Source organism: Rhinolophus ferrumequinum, chromosome 11 (assembly GCF_004115265.2).
Source record: "Rhinolophus ferrumequinum isolate MPI-CBG mRhiFer1 chromosome 11, mRhiFer1_v1.p, whole genome shotgun sequence".
NCBI lineage: Eukaryota > Metazoa > Chordata > Mammalia > Chiroptera > Rhinolophidae > Rhinolophus > Rhinolophus ferrumequinum.
In genome coordinates this window covers 45,296,307-45,312,114 of record NC_046294.1, presented here as the reverse complement: position 1 = coordinate 45,312,114, position 15,808 = coordinate 45,296,307, and the positions used below count along the sequence as shown (strand labels likewise).

At 42.3% G+C, this 15,808-nt stretch overlaps 1 protein-coding gene across 1 annotated transcript in view; it reads left to right on the top strand.

Annotated features, from left to right (window-relative positions):
• Positions 1–15,808, top strand: part of DNHD1 (dynein heavy chain domain 1) — a 69,438-nt gene that overhangs the window by 8,485 nt on the left and 45,145 nt on the right. Inside the window, 8 exon segments of the mRNA XM_033118899.1 lie at positions 2,512–2,715; positions 2,802–2,912; positions 4,492–4,648; positions 11,687–11,941; positions 12,050–12,187; positions 12,321–12,372; positions 13,870–14,132; positions 14,223–14,466. Of these exon segments, the coding sequence (XP_032974790.1) occupies positions 2,512–2,715; positions 2,802–2,912; positions 4,492–4,648; positions 11,687–11,941; positions 12,050–12,187; positions 12,321–12,372; positions 13,870–14,132; positions 14,223–14,466 (1,424 nt within the window).

The window sequence follows — 15,808 nt, the reverse complement described above, 5'->3', positions numbered from 1 at the left end:
AGCATTTGCCAAAGAAGGAACCCAGTGAAGTGAGTTTGGCATTTGGTGCTGCTTTTTCCCAAACAGGTGCTTGTCAATTCCAGTAGAGGGAATTGTGTATCCATTTTAGTCCACACTCTGTAAAGCTGAGCTGTTGACAGACTCAGAAAGCTAAGGAGCCGAAGTAGCAGAAGTTGTCTGGGACCCACAGCAAAAAACACAGGAGGGAAGTGTTTTTTGGTTTAACCTATGTTGTAACTAGGGTCCCAACCCAAAGCCCAGAATATTCAATTTGTGGGTTCTCTCATGGGTTCATAGAGATGATTTTTACATTTTATCCAGATATTCTGCCCAGTTTTTCTAGTTGTTTTCAAGTGGGAATGTTGGTCCAAATTTCTAGTGCACCATCAGCAAAAGTAGAAACCTGGCATTTATTGTTTCATTTTGTTTATTTATTTGCCATGTAACAGGTTTTCTTAATGTGTTTGAATTTATCAGATTTTTCTTATGTTTGTCCTAGATTTTGATTTATATTAAGGGAGGCGTTTTTTCCTTCACTTCCTTAGAGTGTTTGCTCCACTATCATCTCCCCACTGTTGTTATCCCGTTTAAAATTACACTCCCTCCTCCTCTGGCACTGCCAATCTCCCTTTTCCTGCTTTTCCCCCACCTCCCCTATCATTTTTTAGTTTTATCATCTTCTCCAGTGGAATGAGAGCTCTATCAGGGCAGGGGTTTTTGTTTGTTATGTTTAGCAATGTATCCTCGGGGCTTAGGACAGTTTAGCATACAGTACAAACTTAGTAACATTTGTTGAATGAATGCATGAACCAATTCGTTCATATTTGGAGGGGGTAAATTATGAGTTCAGTATAGAATTTGCTGTGTTTCAGGCACATACATGCAAGACAGAAAATTTGAGATGTTTTGGAAGCAGTTGAGTAAATGGGTCTTGGGATTCAGGAAGATCTTGTCTTGCCCCATTTACTCTCTAGCATCACTTAATACTCCAATTGACCTGAGCTCTTGGAAGGCAAGGACTATGTGGTGGTTATCTTATGTCCTTTATGATCACAGTGCTTGGACAGATGAGGAACTTGATAAATGGTTTAACTAAGTTCCATGAAGTCAGGGATTGGATTTTTCTTGTTCACTGCTGTCTCCTCAGTGCCTGACACAATGCTTCGTTTAATGAACATTTGTGGAATGAGTGAATATACCCCCCAAAGGAGCAGTGGCCATTGGGAGTGAGGAGACTACTCCCTCACTGCAGAAAGAGTAGCCTCCATGAAGGTCATAGGGACAGGAGTATCCCCTTGGGAGAGCCAGGGCTCAGTTAGGGTAGGCAGCTATCATATGGGACGATAAATGGCCTGGTAGGTAAGAGAGAGGAGGGCCCGAGTCAGGTAGATTGGGTTTTAAATCCTGTATTCTTGCCTTAATTGCCTTGGGCAGTTATGACTTCTTTGTTTTCTCATCTGTAATTTGGTGATAATAGTACTTGAGAAGATCTGGTTACTTTGTGAGAAGTGAAATAAAGTTTTTATATGACTTTGTGAGTTCATTCTGGTATCTATCTGAACACTCATAAGTCATTTGCTTAACAATGTATTCTAGAAAGTTGAGAGAGATAAGAGATAGAGGAGGACCATTTTATCTTTTAGGCATTGTAGGCATAGGACCTAGGACATACAGCTTTTAAAGGATTTAAACATATATATTCAATGCTTTAAAATATTGCTGGCTTTAAGTTATAAAAAGAAAACTGCAAAATAAAAATTAATAAATGCTTTATTAAATGTGCCCAAACATAGCATTTTGCTAGCTAGTTTACTGCAACGAGATACAACTATTATATAGCTACATATAAATTGTATTTAATGTAGGTGTAAGTGCATTTAGCTGAAGTAAGAGAACTTCATATGATTTTAAGATGCCTCTAGATGTACTCCTCTTGTTCACTAGGTGGCAGTTTTCCTCTTTCTGGCCTGTGTCTAGTCTAGTTGCCTCTTGCTTGTCCCCATTCTCAATTATTCCAAATGGCATTCCCTGATTATCTCTGATGTTATTTCAGTACCTAGAGATATGTGCATTTTATTATTTCCAAGATGCGCATTTTTTTTCACATTTCAACATCTCTGAAATTGTTATGTATCTTACAAATTGATGGCGTATCAATTGGCAGCGTTTTTTATTTTAGTGTTTCATCAAAAAATGCAGCTTACAACTGATGGCATCTTAGATTTGATGGGATGTAAGGTATCTGGGTCTGGAGATAAGAACTTCTCGGAACTGGCTAGGGGCATTTTTCTTTCTTCCCATCTCTCATTGGCTTCCATTTCTTCTTAATAATATTCATTCCATCTTTCTAGTTTGAAGATCATTCTGCTCTTTTCTCCCTCTTCCCACTTTCTTCTGCTTTCCTTCCTGACTCTCTCTCTCTGTTTTTAAATCTCTCCTTTGTTCTTTTGTCCCTTTCTGAAGTCTGCTTAAGTTCCCAGGGCTCTCGCTGATCAGAGCCCCTTTTCAAAGGCCCTACAGCCTGGTGGTGGTGCCACCGAACAAGGTGAATGCTGAGCACTACATCTTCTCTCCCTTTGGCGTCCTGCATGTGCATCCTGTGGAGGGCAGTGAGACGATGACGCTGGGTACCTGGCACCGCCACTCTGTCCTCTGGCAACAGCTCCAGTTTATCCCATTCTTTAAGTATTGCCTCTTACGCAAGGCCTTGGCCTGGTAGGTGATGATGGGCCTGGGATGTGGAATTTGGGGGAAGTGCTGCAGAGAGCAGCAGCATGTGGTCCCTGCCCTCTGATCTGTAGCTGGAAGAAGAATGTGAAGTTGCAAGGGCTGCACCGGTGCCGGACTTTCCTGGGGAAGCATCTGCTCTTCGCTGTGCCCCACTTTGGAGCTGGACTGCTTCATATTAGCAGGTGAGGTCTTCAAGACACGACTTCGATGGATTTTTAAAAATAATTTTTAAAAAAAGTAATAGCATGTTCCTTGTAGAAAATTTGGGAAATACAAAAAAGCACAAAGGAAAAACATCTTGAATCCTTCCACCCACAAATAACCACTATCAACATTTTGTTGCCTATCTTTCTAGTCTTTTTCTTCTATCACATATACAAATGTGATCATACTTTACATACTGTTAAGTAACCAGTTTTTTTCTCTGAATAATGTATTCGAACATATCTCCATGTAATTATGTATACCTACATCAACTTACCCCAGATCATACAATTATTAAGTATTAAATCTGGGGATCTAACTTAGGTATTTGAATCCAAACTCTCTGCTCTTTCCACGGTATTACTTGGATTCTTTTTCTTGGAAAAGCTTAGTTGTTCCTCTTCAGTTTTTTCTTGCTCTCTCTGCTCTTTTCAGCCACTCCAGTTATCTTCTGTGATAGGAGTCGCAATCTCAAACTCATATAGGGCCCAAGCAGGAGCTATGGAAGAAATGCAGGGGGTTAGGTGCAAGACGTTACAAAGTATGTGGACTGTACTCTGAAGATTGCACCTAAAGAGGACAGTCACACTCAGCTCCAACTGACTTTTGCCTTTGGGAATATAGATCCAACGTGTCAGCCACTGTATTTTTCCTGGAAATTCATATTTTGTTGTAAAGTTTCTTAATTTTACCTGTTTAGCTCAAATGCTATGCTGGCCAACTCTTAGTGGTACATATGAAACCTTTTCAGTCTGAATTTGGCCCATGGGCTACCAATTTGCAATCTATGCTCTAGGCATTCTCCAGCCTAGCCTAATATCATGGTGTAATTAAAAGTATAGGGCTTGGAGGCTGAACTGATTTGAATTTAAATCCCGAATACTAGCAAGGGACGTTACTCTTTGAGCCTCAGTTTTCTGATCTGAAAACTAGAAATAAAGATTTCTGCCACACAGCTGTAGTGAGAATTGAGAACGTGAATATAAAGTACCATGTTCAGTGCCTCTTATTAGGTACTGAATAAATGACACTCATTATGATCATTCTTTGTTTACTGTAGATCTTTCATTGTTTTCAAGGATGTTTAGAGATGTGTTCTCAGTTCAGTGGTGGGGGAGTGGATAACAGAAGCGGGTTTCCTCAGGGATGGTTAGCTCATAGGGAAGTTGCAGGTTCGTCACCTTTGATCCTAAAACTCACCTGTCCATCTAGATTTTCAAGGCCCTCAGTTTCCCCTGTTCCAAGAAGGAAGCCTCTGTTCCAAGAAGGTAGTCTCTCCTAAGGCAGACCTTGGAATCTATTTGACCCTCTCTCCTGGCAGAAAGGTCACTTAATGTAAACATTTGCACATACCCCAGGCCTTTCCCAAAGAATTTCTGGGTTTGAATTCTTTCAAAGAACTCTCAAGAGGGAGTCGCCACTCTTAGTCACTGGGAATATTATAATCTTTCTAAACCTTTGCTCATTCTGAGGTGAGCCGGGTTAGGAGGTGGTCAAAGGTGTCCAAGGATAGAGGGCTGAGATGCTTGCTTTGACCAGCTTGGCTGTCGATTCCAGGCTTCTACAGGAGCTGCACTCTGTGTCCTGGTTCCCCCGGGAGCCAGATCAGTGCTACGAGCTGCTGGACCTGCAGCGGGCTCTAGCAAAGGAGAACCACAAGGCCCTGCGGCTGCTCTGTCGCTGTCTGCACCTCTGCACATCCATCCTTCATATGGTAAGAGGCTCCAGTTTATTGTGAACCTTTTCTCTAAGCTGAGCTTGCCAGAGCTCCAGCCTCCTGTTGGCTTATGCTTCCTGTAGGATCCCTGGGTTGCCTGGACTCTGCAGCTGGCTCAGAGCCATTGGCCTGCCCAGCAACAGCATTCTGTGTTCTGGGGTGGATGGGTCAATAACAGGTGGGCAGAGACTTGGACTAAGTCTTTCCCTGAGGGTTGCTTCTGGCCTTGAGCAGGGAGGAGAAGGAACATAACAACATCTATTTTTCAGTTGTTTGTGCCAGGGACACTAGGGAATTTAAGAGTTGGAATCCTGATCTCTCATGCTGCAGGGCTTATCTTTGAACCTATCTTGAAACTTTGGCAGGCCACTGGCTGGTAGAAGCATCCAATGGTGGCGTCCTTCCTAATTACGCCTTCTTGGCATCTGTGTGCATGCCCCTGCCTAGGGCTCTGGGAGGCCCTGCTATGTGCTTGCTTCTTGCCCATGACCTATCATCATAGTTCATTGTCTGTCAGGTGGGGCTGGATGTTCACATAGTCCTCTGATTAATCACCCTCTGAAGACATTCCAGTCCTGAGAGAGGGGGACTCACCCAGATTTTGTGCAAATGAGAAATTGTGCAAATGATGTGATGGAGGCCCTTGGTACATTCATATAGGAAAACGGTCTTTATCCTCCAGACAGCAACAGCTGGACCTCCAATTGTACTAAATTGAGTGGGGCAGAAGGTAGAGGCGAGATGCTCCATGGCCTTTCTCCCCCTCTCAGTTCTTAAATCCCATCCTTGATTTAATGTTACAAGAATAGTGATAACTTTTTTATAGTCAGTAATTTTTTTTAATTAAGGTATAATTTACATGCAGTAAATTTTAAGTGTACAGTTTATTGAAATATTTGCATATATACATCCATGTAGCCGCCGCCCAGATGAAGATACAGGACATTACCAACACCTCAGTAAGCTCCCTGGCACGTCTCTCATCAATACCTCCACAAAGGTGACCACTACTCTGACCTTGGCCACCATAGATTAATTTTGTCTGATTTTGAATTTCATATAAATGGAATCAGATAGCATGTGCTCTTTTCTGTCTGGCTTTTTTTCACTGAACATTATGTTAGTGAGATTCATCCATAAGGTTCTAGGTTGCAGTGGTTCACTCTTTTGTATGTTTTGTAGTATTTCCCTGTATGAATCTACCACAGTTTATTTGGTAATTCTCTTTTTGTTGGGTCCAATTTTTCACTATTATGAGTAATGCTGCTATGAACATTCCCGTACATGTCTTTTAGTGGATATAAGCACTCATATGTTTGGGGCACGTATTCCAGGAATGGTTGCTGGAATAAGGTGTATGTATGTTTTACAGTGCTAAACAGTTTTCTAGAATGGTTGTACCAGTTTATAGTCCCACCAACAATGTAGGAGACTTCCAGTTGTCCTTTGTTCTCACCAACACTTGGTATTGTCGGGGTTTTTAATTTTAGCCAAACTGGTGGGTGTACGATATCTCATTGTGATTTTAATTTGTGTTTTTATGATCACCAATGATGGTGAATGTCTTTTCATGTGTTTATTTGCCATTTGGTACCCTCTTCTGTGAAGTGTCTAACTCTCTTGCTCATTTTTAATTGGGTTGTCTATTTTTTTCCTATTAATTTGCAGGAATTCTTTGTGTATTCTAGATGAGTCCTGTATCAAAATTATGTATTATAGATATTTTCTACCAGTCTGTGGCATACTTTTTTACTATTTTAAGGTGTCTTTTGATTAACAGAAGTTCTTCATTTTCTTGAAGCTCATTTTATTAATCTTTTTTGCTTCATGCCTTTTGAGTCCTGGTTTAAGAAATCTTTGCCTACCCCCAAAGGATTTCTTAATCAAAATATAAAAAATTATAAACCTTAAACAATCAATAAATTTGTCTATATTAAAATTAACTTTTCAAAAAGCACCATAAAAAGAGTGAAAACACAGCAAATGCAACACATGGAGCCACTTTCTGTGCTGCTAGGTGGAATGGAATGGAACCTATGCCTGCTGGTGATCACCCCAAAGTGGGAGGGGGAGAGGAAGGGAGGATCAGTAATCATCACAGCTGATAACTGAATTGTTACTGAACCAGTTTGTAATCTGTGCTAAATAAAGCAGGCTGCTGCCCGTTAAACTGTAGCATTACTGAATAACTAAAATAGACTTGAAACGTTAAAGAAATAATAGTAAATGTGAGTGTTTGGTAGATACCCTTTTCAATTTTTAAGGACTCTTCCATCAATTTCTAGTTTGCTAAGAGGTCTTATCATGAATGGATGTTGAATTTTGTCCAATGATTTTTTTTTTTCTGCTTCTATGTAGATGATTATGGGATTTTTCTCCTTTAGTCTATAAATAAGGTGAATTGTTAGTTTAAGACCACCTTTGCATTACTGGAATAAACCCATTTTCTTTCTTTCATCCTATTTCTTTCTTGTATAACTTTTTATTTTTATATAATTTCAAACTTATTAGGAGAGTTGCAAGGATAGTCTAATAAACTGTCATATACTTTTTACCCAGATTGCTATTTTGTCCCATTTACTTTTTCATTTATGTTCTTCTTCTTTTCCTGATACATTAAAAATACATTATTTTTCCTGAACCGTTTGAGAGTAAGTTGCAGATGTCAAGTCTCTACCCCTAAATATGCCAGTGTGTTTTTCTTAAAAACAAGGACATTTTCTTCCATTATGACAGTACAATTATCAAAAGTTAGAAAATTTCACTTTGATACTATTCTGTTATCTAACCCACAGTCCTTATTAAAAATTTGCCAATTATTCCAATAATGTCCTTTATTATAGTACTGTGGGGTTTTTTACTGCTTCAGGATCCAATCCAGAATCATGTATTGCATGAAAGAGAAGTGGTCACTTCTCTTTAGTCTCTTTCCTATGGAACAGTTCCTCTGCCCCCTTTTTTTGGCTCCTTGTCTCACAGTGTGACAATTTTAACAATACCACATATGTTCCAAACCTGCCTCTCCCTCCAGATCAGACCAAGAACAGCTTTAGCTGAGATCTCGCTTGGCATTTTGCCCTTCCCTGTTTTGCTTCCCCCTCTCGCTTAGAGGTTTGTTTCCTGAAAATAGTTCCTTCAATACGTCACATTTCCCCAAATTCCTGCCTCAAGGTCTGCTTCTACGGAACTCAACCTAAGAAAATGCATATTCAACCAAGCTCATTCTTGGTTTTATTCAAATATTCTATAGCCACAACGATTTTTCTTACCCACTTTACCTTTCAGTTTCTGAGAGATACATGTTAAAAATTACAGAGTTGTACACCTGAAATCTATGTAACTTGACTAACAGTTGTCACCCCAATAAACTTTAATTAAAAAAAAAAACTCCTCCTTTGACTATAGGTTTGTTAATTTCTCCTTGATGTTCTTTTATCTGCAACGTGTATTTCAAAATCACATTATCTGCATGAAGTTTCATTTCACTATTTCTTGATGATTTTATTGATATGAAAATATCTTCATTCTTGTTTTCTACTTTTCTGCTAGAGTTCTCTCTTATTTGATGTTAAGAGCAGCAAGCATTTGCTTGATATTTATCTATCCCTTTGTTTTCAACCTACCTTTGTTGTTTTGCTTTATGTATATCTTATAAATACCTGGGAAACACTTAGTCTGAGAGTGTATATGTCTTGCAGTAGGTTTATCTCATTATGATTACTGATAGGTTTGGACTTATTTTCCTCATGTTGTTTTGGTATTTTCTATTTCCTTTGATTCTTCCTGTGTTTTTTAACTTTTTTTGGGTTGTTTACATTTTTTGTTGCTATTATTGTCCTCTAATGACTTGGATGTTACACATTTTATTTTTCTCATGGTTCCCCAAGAGCTAATCAGTGCCTACTCATCTTAGTTTTAGAATCTTGATTTTATTTCTTTTTCATAGACTCCTAGCTTGGAGGAAGCCATGTAACTCAATTCTGGGCAATGAAATATAAGTGGAAGTCACTGGGAAACTTTAAACGAGGCAGATGCACTGGAATGTCTTTTTGGACCTTTACTCCTGTCTTATTGCCTGACCCTTGGATGAAATTTTTGGTGATTACAGAAGCCATCTCACCATAATAAGGGTGAAAGTCATATTAAGGATAGGGAAGGAGGAAGATAGAAGAAGTTTTGTTCTGACTGATAGTATTGGGCCGATATGCCATCCAGGGACTTTTTTTTTTTTAAATTAGTTTATTGGGCATCCAGGGACTTCTTATTGCATTAAATAAATAACCTTTTTCTTGCTTAAGCTGCACTTTTCTATTTTCTCTTACTTGCAGCTGAATATGTATGTAAGATGTTTATATACCTACCTAGCAGGTGTAGCTGGTCAACTTAAATTTTTATAACTATGTCTCTTTCGTGTCCTTTTCTAAAAGCACCTTCTCAGAGCGAGTCCTTCTCTGGTTACCCTGTTTAAAATTTCAACCCCCACAATCACCAGCACTCCTGATCCCTCTTTTCCTTCTCTCTGATTTGTTTTTCATAGCACTTAGCATCTTTTTACATACAGTATAAATTACTTATTTATGTTTATTATATGCCCCCCAAGAGGGTAAGGATTCTCATCTGTTTCATTCACTAATATTAATATATCTCTAGTGCTTATTATAGGCACGTTATATGGTAAGTACTCAGTGAATATTGGTGAATGAATGTATGCCCAGTGTGAATTTGCAGTCACATCTTTCTCACATATAGAATAGAACCTTAGCAGTCTCCTAATTTCCTTTCTCTCCTTTCTTCTCTCTTCACCCTCCACTCTTTGTATTATGCTTACATAACTATCTCCTGGAATTTAAATTTGGGATTGTTATGAACATTCTTGTTTTACAACCTACCCATTTATAATTAAAAATGTGTTTCACAAATTTCTTTGCTCATTAAAGCTTCTTGTAGACCATTTTGTCCTCTTGTATTCATTTTCCTCTGTCAGAAAAATACTATTGTTGTTGTTTTTGGTTTTAGAGAGAATCTGTGAATGGCAAATTTTGAGTCTTTGTGTATCTAAAAATATCTTTATTCATCCTCAAACATCAGTGATATTCCAACTAGATACAGAATTCCAGGTTTAAAAAATTTCCTCAGAACTTTGAAGATATTGCCTCTAATAGTGAAGTTTTAATGTGTATACTGATTATGTTCTGTTGTAGTAATTATTATTGTTGTTGTTTGTGTGATTTTGTCTTGACTGACACTCAGTAAGCCCTTTAATGTGAGGCGATGCATTTCTTTTACAAATATTTACTGTAGAATTACCCATGCCAGGTACTGTGTTAAGCAATAGAGAAATGAAATAAGGTGAGACAGAGACCTCCTCCTTGAAGAATTTACAGGGAAGTGACGAATCACACAGGTAACTAGATAACGATGATGCACTGGACTAAGGCAGGGGTGTCCAAACTTTTTTCAACTTTTTTTTTTTTTTTTAAGATTTTATTGGGGAAGGGGAACAGGACTTTATTGGGAAACAGTGTGTACTTCCAGGTCTCTTTTCCAAGTCAAGTTGTTGTCCTTTCAATCTTAGTTGTGGAGGGTGCCATTCAGCTTCAAGTTGTTGTCCTTTCAGTCTTAGTTGTGTAGGGTGCAGCTCAGCTCCAGGTCCAGTTGCCGTTGCTAGTTGCAGGGGGCACAGCCCACCATCCTTTGCAGGAGTCGAACTGGCAACCTTGTGGTCGAGAGGACGCGCTCCAACCAACTGAGCCATCCGGGAGCTCAAGGGTAGCTCAGCTCAATGTGCCGTGTTCAATCTTAGTTGCAGGGAGCGCTGCCCACCATCCCTTGCGGGACTTGAGGAATTGAACTGGCAACCTTGTGGTTGAGAGCCCACTGGCCGATGTGGGAATCAAACCGACAGCCTTCGGAGTTAGGAGTATAGAGCTCTAACCGCCTGAGCCACCGGGCTGTCCCCTTTTCAACGTTTTTCACCAAGGGCCATATGCGGTAAAATACACAAACAGCCGGGCCACTCACTCGAGGTGAAGTACGTATTGCCTCACCTGGTTTATTTAAGTAAACTAAATATATTTTTGGAATTTGCTGTGGGCCAATTAACAATGGATCATGGGCTGTAGTTGGCCCGCGGGCCGCAGTTTTGACACCTCTGGACTAAGGGCTATGAAGTGGGCAGCACTAGGTATTGAGGATTTCTAGAGCACAGAAGAGGACATCCCACCTAGTCTAAGGGTAAGTTTGTGTATGACGCACCTAACTTAGGCCTCAACTGTCTTATGTCTGGGTCTCAGAAGACTGGGATTTGACCTCCGGGTTAGCCGAATGCAATTCACAGACACCAGTTAGTTCTAATCACACATTCTATTGAATATCAAAAAGGACAGGAGAGCAGCAAGGACAAAAAGTCCATCTGGCCAAGAATATCTGGTGTCTCTCCTCTGTTCCTCAACAGGAGAGGAACAGAGAGGTGGCCACTGTCAGCAGCCTTTGCAGGCTGAGGACCCTCCCAGATATGAGAAGAAACTACAGAGAAGCTCCCAGACTTATCCCCCGCCTGTCCTCCCATAGAAAGTCTATGTCAGTCCACAGAGACAGCTTCTATCACGCAGGTAGCATTATGCTAGTCCGCAGGCCACATCACCCAGGCCCAACGGTTGGAGTCCATATCTTGGAATTATTATTGAATCTTACTTACCCAGCCTTTCTCTTCTTTGTCTCATCTATGCCATGTGAACTTCTCTGTTTACATATGCACAAATTTTCTATTTGAGTTCCACCCTGGGGGCCTTTTTGTAGTCATGCCTGGCCTATCAGATTAGCACATTGTGGCTTCTCGATATATGTCCTCCATTTTACATCTTCTCTGATCACTTAAAGATGTCTGGGGCTAATCTCTAGTAAAAAGCCACCCTCCATGTGTACATCTAGGTTCTAGATTTCAGGCTCCAAGATCTAAGAGTTTTACACAGAGCAGTGGGTGGCCTGTTTGCTCCCCATCTCCCTTAGAGAGTTTTCCACTCTCTATGCTGACAGGTTCATGAGGATACATATCAAATGCAACAGGGCCTGCAGGAGCGAGTGAAAAACTGCAAGAGGATCAGGAAAGGCCAAGGCTCCATATACCTTCAAAAGGTGCAGCGCCAGCGTCTGGAACAGAAGCTGAAGCAGGCAGAGACCTGGCTGCTGCAGCTGGGACGGTTGGCCCGCCTGGTGGACTACATGATTTGCCAGCGCCTCATGTCTGTCATAGAGGAGGAAATAACCTCTTTTGTGGCCAACATCCTGCAAGTGAGGTGGTGGTGGCATGTGCGGAGGTGGGCAGGCAGGCAAAGGCCAGATGGCAGGGAGCGGATACTGACATCCAGCCCTACGCCCTCTGCTGACCCTTCTTTACAGGCCCCAAGGCAGAAGCCTTTTCTCTCAGCACAGCTGGTCTTCGACAGTTGTGGCCAGCTGTCTCATGAGCCCCGTATTGAAAAAGTGACCCAGATTCTAACTGGGAGCCTACAGTCTGTCAAGGCCTCTATTCTGAAGGTATTCTGGATTGGGGAGGGGGCTGGCTGTAGGAATTCCAAGTTTTTATCCTCTGTGTAATCAGAAGCTCTCAGCCTGGTCTGAATCCTCATTGTTTTCCATTTCTGCCCCTTCTCCATACCATGGCATGAAGGTAATGCAGTCTACAAACCTGAAGACCCCCGTGGACTCCCTGTATTCTGAAGGTATTAAAGGAGACCCAAGCAGGGAGTATGAGGGGGTGGAAGGAGTTGGGAGGGCACCTGCAACGTGCTAATGCCATGGCGATAGTCAGGCCTGGGGTATGGATGGAGCAGCTCTAACTTGAGTACTGCATACACCTGACAGTGGCCTTAGCAATAAAAACAATTATCTCAAGTAACAAGTTGTGAGGTAGATGCTTCCAGAGTTGATTCACTGGCTGAAAAGTGTCATCAAGTATCAGGCTATTTATATCCTTTCCTAATTCCTTCCTGGGTTTAGCTATTGGTAAGGGCAGATCCTCTTAGAAGGGTGTGTGTGTGGTAGGAGAGGCTGCAATTAAAAACGTTTTTTTCATCCTCAGGCTTACTGCCTCGTAGTTGCAAGACAAGATGCAGTTCCAAGCGTCCCATTTTCAAGCAAAATCGGGAAAAGGGGGAGGCAGGTTTGGAGAGAGGCAAGGGTAGAAACAAGGAGATGAGGTAGAAGGGTATTGCAGAAATGCGGTGAGATTTGATGGTGACTTGGGCTGTGGACAGGGGGGACAGGCAGTGGTAGAGGTGGTGAGAATTGGTTGGTTTCTGGGTATATATCTTTAATGAAGAGCCAAAGGGATTTTGTGGTAGCTGGATGTGTTGTACGTGAGAGAAGAGTTAAGGATGACTTTAGTTTTTGACTGGAGCACCTGGAAGAATGGAGTTCCCATTTGCTGAAGTTGGAAGACTCAGGAGGAGCAGTTTTGGGAGGGAGAAATGAGAGCGCATTTTTGGCGCTGTTAAGTTTGAGGTACATGTTAGACATCTGAGTAGGCAGTTGTTTAAGTGGGATCGGCATTCAGGGCGAGGTCTGAGCTAGAGATAAATTTGGGAGCAAATAGATGGTGTTTAAAACAATGAATCTGGATGCGCTCACTTGGAAAATGAGTACACAGATAGAGATCTGAGGACTGAGCCTTGCGGGGGGTGGGGGGCACTATAGTGTTTAATGTTGGTAGTGAGGATATAATTTCTGAAAATTCTGATGTTTTTCTCCCTTTTTGTATAAAGATGTAACGCAAATACTGAAATTGGCAATTAATCAGTTCCTAGACGTTAAAGGGGAGGCCAGGTTCAAGAGCATCCCTTCAGGCAGACACTGAGGACTGGCTTTCTCAGCACCCTTTCCCATCTCCCCCACTGTACAGCGGCAGGACTGCTACGCTTCCTGACACAATTGCAGCTACAGTGTTTTTGTTTTTCAGCTCTTCCACGTATTTGCAACCCACTTAATATTCCATAATAATAGTTTCCTTCCTAGGCTGGCTAGAGTGAGTTCTCTTCTCTGTACCTAAACCCTTACTTGTAAATTCTCTGGGTGTGTCTGGTGTACTGTGTTTGTAATATAGATGTACATGTGAACTCTATAGCAGGGAGGGTGAGTGTGTTTGTATACACTTTAGACAGAGAGGGCGTGTGTGGGTCCTGGAGGGCACTCAAGGACAATTATGACATGTGTCCCACTAGAAGATGCAGAGGAGGACTCGAGCATGGATTCCCTGAGGCCCAAGTCCCAGGGCCAGCCCAGCGATGCCGTGCACATCTTCTGTGGCCCGAATGTAGGATTGGTATGGCCCTGGAAATCTCACCCAATTATTGAAGCCCTGGAGGTCCGTGGGCACCGGCTACGGGGCCAGTACTTGCCCCCAGATTACAAGCAGTTGCAAGAGGACCTGGACAACAACCCTAGACTCCAGCAGGCCCTGACTATCCAACAGGACCTGTTGAAGGTGAGTACAGAGGCTTAAGGAGTGGAATCATGCTTACCAGTTCTCATCACAGCCACCCACCTCGGCCCTGAGCACCTTGTCTGCTCCTAGGGCGTGCTGTGGGAAGTGCAGGAATTCTGCAAGGAATATCATTGGATGACAGAGATTTACGAGTTTCTGCAAACCTGGGGTCCTCAGAAGCTGGAGTCTATGAGAGATTGTCCCATTAAGAACTACGTGATGCTAGTAAGCTGCCTGAACGTTCGGCAGGCCCGTGTTTCCAATATACCTAATGAGTTGATCACAAAAAGCAAGTTGCTGCTGCTGAGCTGTCGTGATGTACGGGCAGAGATGGGTGAGTGCTGCTTACTCTGCCTCCTTTCCTTCTGCCTCCTTATCTGGTCCATATGACCTTTCTTGGGCCTCAAATGTCCTCCATGGACCTTAGGTGCAGGCCCCTCATTGGACCTACAGAGCTTCCCTCAGCCCCAGGTCTCAGCCCCTTCCCTTTGCTGCTGTAGGTGTGAGCATTACATAGGATTGGCTCTGCTCACTCCTTCAGAATCAGGTTTCTGTCACCTGAGGCTTTCTGTTCTTACGGCGTGGAAGTAGTTCCAATGTGACAGAAAACTCTTAGCCTGCTCCTTAGGCTACTGAGCTCAGTTTCTTTGCAGAGATTCTCAGGAATCAAGTGTGCCCCCCTCCCCACATTAACAGTCAAAACTGACACTATAATTTGCATGTGTAAAAATGTACTCTCTTTAACTGATCTTGTCTTAGTAGTCCTAGCTTCTAAGCTGATGGAGGAAGAAGACTGTATTCCAATTGAAAGTGAAAGCACTTTTCATTTAAAGCAGTACTTTTAGTCTAATTCAGTCTATTTTGGGTGTTCGGTCAATTCAAAATTGATACTACAGATCTGGGTTGTTTTTATTCTTAGGTGTCCTCTGCCCCTATTCCTCCCCAAGGTGGCATTGGAGAGGGAGGCTGGGCTACATGCTGTTTTTTGCTGGCTTCTGTCAGCAGAGGTGTAATGTATCCCTACCTGGTCTCTGCCCTCCTTCTGGCATTGCTGCTTCTGCTGCAGCTGTGTCCTGAGCACGTGTAACTGGGGTTTGTAGGAGCCGAAGTGTCTACCTTTGCTGGCTCTGCATAGGCTCCTGCTGGCATTGAGGTCCTCGGGGTTTTAGTGAATCCTTCATCTAATCGTTCTCTTAGGCTGGCCACCCCGTAGCTTCTGCTTTAGGGTCCCTTGTCCCTCAACACAGGAACCCCATCTGGGCCCACTGGCTGTTACTCCTCTGCTGTCTCCTATATCCCCTGCCTTTTGGGAGCCGTGGGGGACCTGGGAATGTTATATTTGACCCTCTTTTTGCCACAACACATCACACTGTGATTTATACCCTGCTCTAGTGCTAGCTCATGTTAGCACAAGGCTACCCTGCAAGGGATTCCCTTCCACACGGAAAGTGGAGCTCACAAGCCCACTCTGCTATCTGTTTCCTGCATACCTGTCCTCCTCTTGCCTCTACCTGTCCCCACTAGGCCAAGGCTCAGTTGTTGATCTCCCTGGATCTCTGAGAAATCTGATTGAAGGCCTAGTCTTATTCCTCTTATCTCTTTCTCCCTTCCCATGGGAGGATGTCTCATGCTGTTGTTTATTAGCTAAGTGCCTCCACCTATGAGCTGGCCTTGGA